The sequence below is a fragment of the Telmatherina bonti genome, assembly GCF_933228915.1.
Source record: "Telmatherina bonti genome assembly, chromosome: 1".
Taxonomy (NCBI): domain Eukaryota; kingdom Metazoa; phylum Chordata; class Actinopteri; order Atheriniformes; family Telmatherinidae; genus Telmatherina; species Telmatherina bonti.
Genome location: NC_136619.1, coordinates 24,453,720 through 24,461,522, shown reverse-complemented (window position 1 = coordinate 24,461,522; position 7,803 = coordinate 24,453,720). Strand labels below are relative to the sequence as shown.

At 40.1% G+C, this 7,803-nt stretch overlaps 1 protein-coding gene across 2 annotated transcripts in view; it reads right to left on the bottom strand.

The window, feature by feature from the left end:
* rnf111 (ring finger protein 111) overlaps positions 1–7,803 on the bottom strand; it is a 28,294-nt gene that overhangs the window by 18,115 nt on the left and 2,376 nt on the right. For both annotated transcript variants that reach the window (XM_079242603.1, XM_079242604.1), the window contains exon 2: positions 5,365–6,324. In XM_079242603.1, coding sequence (XP_079098729.1) covers positions 5,365–6,241 — 877 coding nt within the window. In that variant the 5' untranslated portion in view covers positions 6,242–6,324. The remainder of the gene's footprint in view (positions 1–5,364; positions 6,325–7,803) is intronic.

Here is a 7,803-nt window from a genome sequence, read left to right as displayed (position 1 = left end):
ACTTCAATTTAATAATGCAGTCTTTTTTATTATAATTTGTGTTGCATATCTTAATAGCAAAATGGCGTATTGCAAGAAATGAAACTCCCTCTAAAGGGATCGTTGTGTTCAATAATGTTAGCCTAATTTTCACAAGAGTTTATGTTGAATAACTCCAAGTTTCCTCATTTAGAAAGAGCCTGGCGGAAACATAGATACTTATTTTCATGCTCACTTTCCTTTATTCTTTTCCAGTCTTGGAAGATTCATAAAACAGATTCCATACTTTCTCCTACTTTACAGGAATCCTGCACAGCAGTGGCAGCAAATATTTTGCAGATCTGTGTATACTGTTGCCTGCCTGTTTTTAATTACTGTAACAATTCCTTTATAAGTGTCACTGACTCATACATAGTGTGCAAGTCAAGCTTCTCCCATATTATTAAGTTTATTGCAGTTGTCTATTAAATCAGTCACCCTGTGTTTCAAAACAGCTGACATGCAGATAAATAAATTGTACCAGTGTGATACCAGTGTGGAAACCCTATTTATTTACAACCACTATAGATACTGTCTTACTTTGAAATAGAATTAGAAAGAAAATAAAAAACTTCTAAAAAAAAAAAACACTAAAATGAGTAAATCTGCTTCTTCTGTCATTCTGCTTTGTGACCAAGTTTGTGTGCATATTGTAAGCTTCAGTAATACAATCTGTTTCAGTGCACACAGTAAGTGACTTGCAGCCAATATCCCCCCTCTCTGACTTCTGTCTAAAGTCTCAAGAGAACTGCTGCTTAGCACCCTCTGCAAGTCTGGCTGCCTGGCACTTCATGCACTCACATAAACACCACCACCTTCCAAGTAATAAAAAATGTGCACTGTTTGTTTGGGCAAATAACACAAAGGGCTGCTGTTTCAAACATACTAGAACTACATAACATGGACAAAACACACGATCACTTTTAACAGTCCAGCCTGGCAGCAGCTTGAATCAGCTGATTTTAAATATGAAGACACCTAGTGTACTTGTGATAGATTTTGTCAGCAATCTGGAGTTGTCAGGTGTATAAGCAACTTTGTAAAATACTGTTTATTCAAAACAAATATTCAGAGATACTCTGCACCCACTCAACACTTTGTTTGTGTTAGTTAAAAGTAATATAAAGCAGTTTTCTGAGTCCAACTCCAGCTCTCGACAATCAGAAAGAAGGTTTCATCATTTGCTTTCCTCTGCTGTAAACAAATGCTTTGTTTTTCCTCTGAGACCTACCACCTCAACGCAAAGGTTGCTGTTCAACAGTAACTTTCTCCCACCTGCCTTATACCGTAGACGTGCATCACATAACTTTCCATTCTCCCTCTGGGCCACAGCTACAAAATATGACTAAAGCTTAATGGCTACATGAGAGAAATAGTATGTATGCCAAGGTAAAGGTGGGGCTTTCATTCTGTTTTGCTCAAAAGAAAAGCAAAGTTATGGTTTGAATTTAGAAGCTGCTTAAACCTGTTGTTCCAAAAAGTACAGAGGGTAGTAGTTTCCACTACCATATGCCAGGTGTGGGGCCCTGAAAACATATGGGAGCGGCCATTCCTTTATCAATATTCTTACCATCACTGCAAATTTACCATCCATCCATCCATCTATTCATCCATCCATCTGTCCGTCTGTATCTCCATCCATCCATTGAAATTTACCACATTTTACATGATTAAAACTTAAAGTACAGTTGGAACTGTCAGAGCCATTATTGTCTCTTGGAAGCAGTGCTGACCATGTCCAAGTACGTCTTCAGTGGCTAAACCAAATTCTCATGCAAACCCTCTGGTTTAACACTCTGAATTCAGTGAGTTCAGTTCAGTACTTTTGGTGTACTTTCACGACTGCATTCCTATTTATACTTGGACGTGTTAGGCTGTTTACAGATCAGTTTGGCAAGTGTGGTCACAGCTTAAAGTTTGTGGTCAAGTTGGTGACCTAAACGTGAATGCCTTGTCAGCAGAGCTGGAAAAAGGTTTATGCCTAAATAAATCTGGAAAAACTTAAGTGTCTGCCTACTGAGTTCATTTAAACAAGAACAAAAAACGAGCAAACTACCCTTTCAGTGATTAAAAGCTGTTTGGCACATGTTGAGTGCTTCTGTACAGCAGCCACTTCTACTTTTCTCTTCTGCTTTTCATTGCATGTTATTGTCACATTTCATCAACATTCTTTTATTAAAACATGTTAATTAATGCAGGATTGTGTCCTTCCTGCTGCAGCAAAGATCATGGTGCCCACAATGTATGGTATGGATTTTACCAATAAATCATATTTATCCAGTTTAGTTTGCTTCCATTTACTCTGATGATGCACATGGGTCCATTCCAGATACTTAGCGTCGTTTTTTACATGCTAGTGCATCAATTTGTGGAGTCAGGCTCTGAGCTGAGGAAATCCTCAGGACTGAATGAAGGTGTTCATCAGTTAAACGACTCCTGTGTGGTATTTTGTTCATGATCATTAAAGAAAACAGTTGCTCACACAGATATGTGCTGCCGAACATAGAGAGCATTTTTGCAGCTTGGGCACAGAGTTGGGGCAGCGTGTCGGGGAGGTAAAGTGGAAGTTGCGCAGCGCCGACAGAGTCATACTTTGACTTGAGCGTGTCATTACGCTGTAGCTTAATAAGCGCCATTTGGAGGTTGGTTGGTGCGGGTTCCCGTCCGGAGTCTAGCTCACCAAGATAGCATTGTGGGATTTGTAGTATGAAGGGTACGTGCGCTGTATAATGGATCGGCGGGCCAGACGTAATACATATTGGAAATCATCTCGCGGGCCAAATATAATTGTGATGCGGGCCAAAATTGGTCTGCAGGCCTGAGTTTGACATCTATGCTCTATTTCATGCAGATACTTTAACTGATTATGGGATTAAAAAAAGAGAAAAAAAAGTTCATTACTTCACTCTAAATCCTCAAGCTAATAAGCATCTAACCATGTCCAGTGGCTTGTATGGTCTACAGCAGGGCTACTTAATTCAGTCCCACAAGGCCCATATCCCTGTTGGTTTTCAATGTCTCTGCTCCAACACATCTGATTTAAATTCAATGGATCCAACAGCCAATGAATTTTTGCACAATGACCCATCAATTTGAGTCAGGAATGTCGGAGCAGGGGGACATTGCAAACCTAGCAGGCTACGCAATCGTGTAAGCCCTGGTCTACAGTGTAATTCTGAAGACAGGGGTTGGGTATTATTTAAGTTTAACTAGTACTGTTATTGGAAAATTATTGTCTTTACCAGTGTAATGTCTCTGTAGCAAAACTAAATAGAATAAATAGGTAAATAAGCATTAAGTTAAAAACTGCTCTAACATAGAATGCCTGTTTAAGCTAAAGAAATGACAGATTAATTTATTTCAGCAAATGAAGGAATATACATTTACATAATAATATAATTTTAAACAATCTTTTTGACTATTTAAGTACAAATGTCTGTTTTCATTTGTGACTGATTGCATCATGATGTAGGTTTGAGGTACAAAGCAATGCAGATTTTAGAATCTACAAGTCATCATGTTTTCCAATTACCGTATTTTCACGACCATAAGGCGCACATAAAAGTCTTAGATTTTCTTCAAAATGTGCGGCACGCCCTATAGTGTAGTGCGCCCTTTGTGTGCGTGTTGTTGTTGTTGTTGTTGTAATCGGACGTAGTAAAGAACACCATGAGAACGTTAAATGGTGAAGCGTGGGCGTTGATCGCATATAAAAGAACAGGTATGTGCGTTATGCAGAACACCTTTTTCTAACAACCCTGAAAATGGCAAAAAAAAACACGCTTATGAAGCACAGTTTAAACTGAAGGCCATCAACATGGAAAGCAGCCGAGGGAGAATTTAAGATTAATGAATCGATGGTTCGCAAGTGGAGGAAGATTGAAAACAAGCTCCGACAGGTAAAGAAGACACAGCTGAGTTTCCGTGGACATAAGGCAAGGTGGCCCAAGTTGGAGGACAGACGCTTGGGCGCTTGTGTCTGCTGGCACTGGTGTCCGTGCTTTCGCAAAAGCCAGCATCATTTCAGAGGAGCCGCACAGCACGGAAAGTGACTGACTGTGAAGAAAGTGAACCTCGCATGTTTGCTGGAGATTTAGCGCAGCTGTTCAATTCAGAAACAGAGGATGAGGACTTTGATGGGTTTGACTGATGACGATTACCGGTAAAAAAACATGTGAGTACCAAACTCAGTTTTGGTCCGGGTCTATTTTTAAATATGCACACTTGTGTGCTTGTTTTATCCGTGTGTTTTACCATGCCCGTGCCTATTGATGATTGATTGATGATTAAAAAATGTTAGTACTTTGTAATCAATATTTAAATAAAGCACAACCAAACTCGGTTTTGCTCCCGCTCTATTTTTAAAAAGGCATACTTGTATGCTTTTGTGCATTGAGAATGTTAAAGGGAGGAGTGTGGGCGTGGATTGTACCAGTATATAAAACCCGCGCCCTATGGTCAGGTGCGCCTTATGTATGTGTTAAATACAGAAAGTGCGCACATAACTGAGACTGCACCTTTTAGTACGGTGCGCCTTATGGTCGTGAAAATACGGTAACTGCATGAGGTAGTTAATTGTAAAATAGTTTGGAGAAGCTTGATTCTGTGCAGCAGGTGGAAAACAGTCTATTGCATTTGTGCCCAATCCACATCAGTATGCAAATTCATAACAAAGAGATAGTCAAAGATTGAGGTATTCCACTCCAAAAATTAGAAAAGCAGTTTACTGTCAATGAACGTCTACTGGAGTGTGCTGTGATGGTTAGACAAATATAGTGGAAACACTGCATTGCACAGTTGGGACTTAAGCTGCTGTCAATATTTAACTTAATAATGCATCTCTCGACCAAATTCCCTTTAGGTACTGAAATATGGCACTGTTTTGATTTAAAAATTAATTCGTACTCATTATTGCCAATGTAATTTGGTCTGTGCCAATAAAAATGCAGAGGGTGATATGTAACCATGGCATTGACAAGGATTACATTACACAACCATTCCTTTTGGATGAAATTCAATTAAATATGTTGCTTCTTTTACACTAGTCAACTAAAAACCTCCAACACTTGCAAACGTCTGACTTTTGTGTGCGATGGAAAGGTGTTAAATCACCATTTGGTCCAGTGTCATAAGACTCCATTCTGAACTGATGGGAACATACAACCTGGGTGCATATACTATATTTCCCTGTGTTCTACTTACAGGAGTAGGTGGGAGCTCACTGGAGGCTCTAAAACTAAAAAAAATGGTATATGAAACACCCTACATGAGAATATCTCATATTGTATAACAACTCATAATACATTACAAAGACAGACATGTTGTATAAAAAATTTTTGGAATTACCTGTGGTTACAGCAGCACTGTTGGGTTGGCTACTGTTGCTGCTGACATCTACATACAGCTCATCTTCAGCTTCAGTAGATGAAGGGGATGACGAGTCACTGCTCAGCTCTTCACTGGAACTACTGGTGCTATGGAGCAGAGCATATTTCCTCCGTGCAAAGACTTCCCGTTTCTTTCTCTGCAGCAGTATTTGCTCCTTTTGCTTTGGAGTCCGCTGACCTCCTCCAGGAGTTGTTTTCACAAAGCGTTTCCTATGCAGAGGCCGCCGACTGCTCAGACATGGCCTCTTTAGCAGTACTGGCTCAGGCTCAGACCGCACCCACTTATGAGAACGATTCCCCCTAGTTCGACCCAGATTAGGGCGCAGGCCAACTCCAGTGGCTCCACCTGCTGTCAGGGCAGGAGCCTTGTGTTGGACCCCTGTCGCTCCAGCCTCCCCCTCGTCATCTGAGCTGAGAGTGTCTGAGTCCCCGAATCGCAGGCTGGATGAAGGAGAGGAGGCACAGTCACTAAAAGAAGACTCGTGGTTATGTTCATCCTCGCTGGGATGCTGTAAAAGTTCTACTCTAGGACGCTGAGGTGCCAGTGAACTCTCACTGATGTGGTCTTCCTTCAGCGAGCAGTCAGATGGTCCTGCCTGTTGGCCTTTTCTTTTTCTACGGCCAGGGAGGCTCCGTTCTGAGTCTTTGTGTGTTCCTGTGTCCCTCAGGGCCCGATGCCTGGATTCACACAGGGTTTCAAAATCACTGCCAGCCTTTCCAATCACCTCCATGCTGTTAGGGAAGTTCTTTGCTCCCTCCATGGATTCTTGGTTCTCCAATGGCTCCTTCAGATTTTCCTGTCTGCTGGTGGGCTCAGACGACACCTCACTCTTCATGGTGGCAGGTCTGTCCTCACAGAGCAAACACCAAGCAGGCTCACATTAATTCCAGGGCTTCTGTCCTCTGCATCTCACAAAACCTAAAAAAAATGGCAGAAATGTAAAAGTTTTATCAAAAGTGAACAAAACCAACAACAAAAGCAAACACAATGTGAAATATAACGTTGACAAAGTGACAAATACACCAATGAGAAGTACATGAAAAAACATATTTGATCAGGCAGATTGTGATAATCAGCTTGACTTAACACGCATTTGATTGCAGGACACAGCTTCTTACGGCCCATTGATGCGTACGTCGTCAATTTTCGGGGGCTTGCAGATCTACTGTTTAACGCAGCAAAGCAACACCAATGGAAACCGCGGGGGTAATTTTCAACAGTATAGCTGATGTGGTACCAGCGAAAGAAACAAACCAGAGTTGAAGAGGAACAGAAATAAAAGATGATGATGACAATGGTGATGAAGAAGAGGGTTGTAGAAATGGCTGGAGCTTTTGAAGAAAGGCTGTGTGAATGTGTCGGGACTGTCGGGTGGTTGTTAAGAACTACATTACCGCCACCAACTAGTGTCTGAACCTGCAGTCAAAACCCAGAAGTGACTTCTGAACTCAGCAATACCCACTAGTGGATGAATGGACATATCAACCAAGGCAACATAAAACCCCCTTCATAAAAAGTATTAAGGGTGGCGACATGTAACAACATCTGAAACGTACATACCAATTACATATAAACAGGAGCATAAATGGGCTATTAGTTGCTTTAGTGCATTTTTTAAATATATATCTGCAATTAAAGCATATCCTACTACAAAACTGATTTCATAAAGGACCGAATAACAAAATAAAATAAAACTGAAAGACTATTAATAAAAAGAGGAAACAGGTATTTTCAATTAATTTAGTAATAAAATTACTCTCTCAAATTATGTTCTCTGATCACAATGGCTTAGACAGGACTGATCACAAACATCAAACATGATAATACTTTTGTGCATTACATGTAAGGAAACGTGTTCATTCATTATGTTCCTTTGCTCAAATTAATATGGCATGACTCAAGGCTGCTGAATAAAGACAGAAAATAAACACCCGCAGGCTGAGTCAAAAGTAATGGATGAGTCAGTCCTGATCTGTTAGGCTCATCGTTGATTACAGGCAACACATTAATCAGACCGAATAAAACTGGGAAACGGAAATGTCCACTAACTTAATTCTGTGTACGCGCTGACTTTTATTCAGTTTGGGTTACACTTTGGGTGTGTTCGGTGACTAAAAAAGGATTTTATTTTTCAGTCTTCCAAAACTACACCAACTTTCAGTATTTGTGAGTTTTTAGATACACTAAATGTTTTAAGTGTTTAAAAGTTGTGGATAGATTTTGAGTAAATTTTCAGGAAATCTTAGAAAATGGAATAAAGAAAAGTGAAATAAGAAACAAATGATTACATTTTGAAGGCAACCTGGATCACCACCTGAATCCAGGAATTTAATAAAATTTTTCTTTACTATGTGGAGACAGCAATAATTTCACTATTTGAGCTTCTAACTAAAAAAT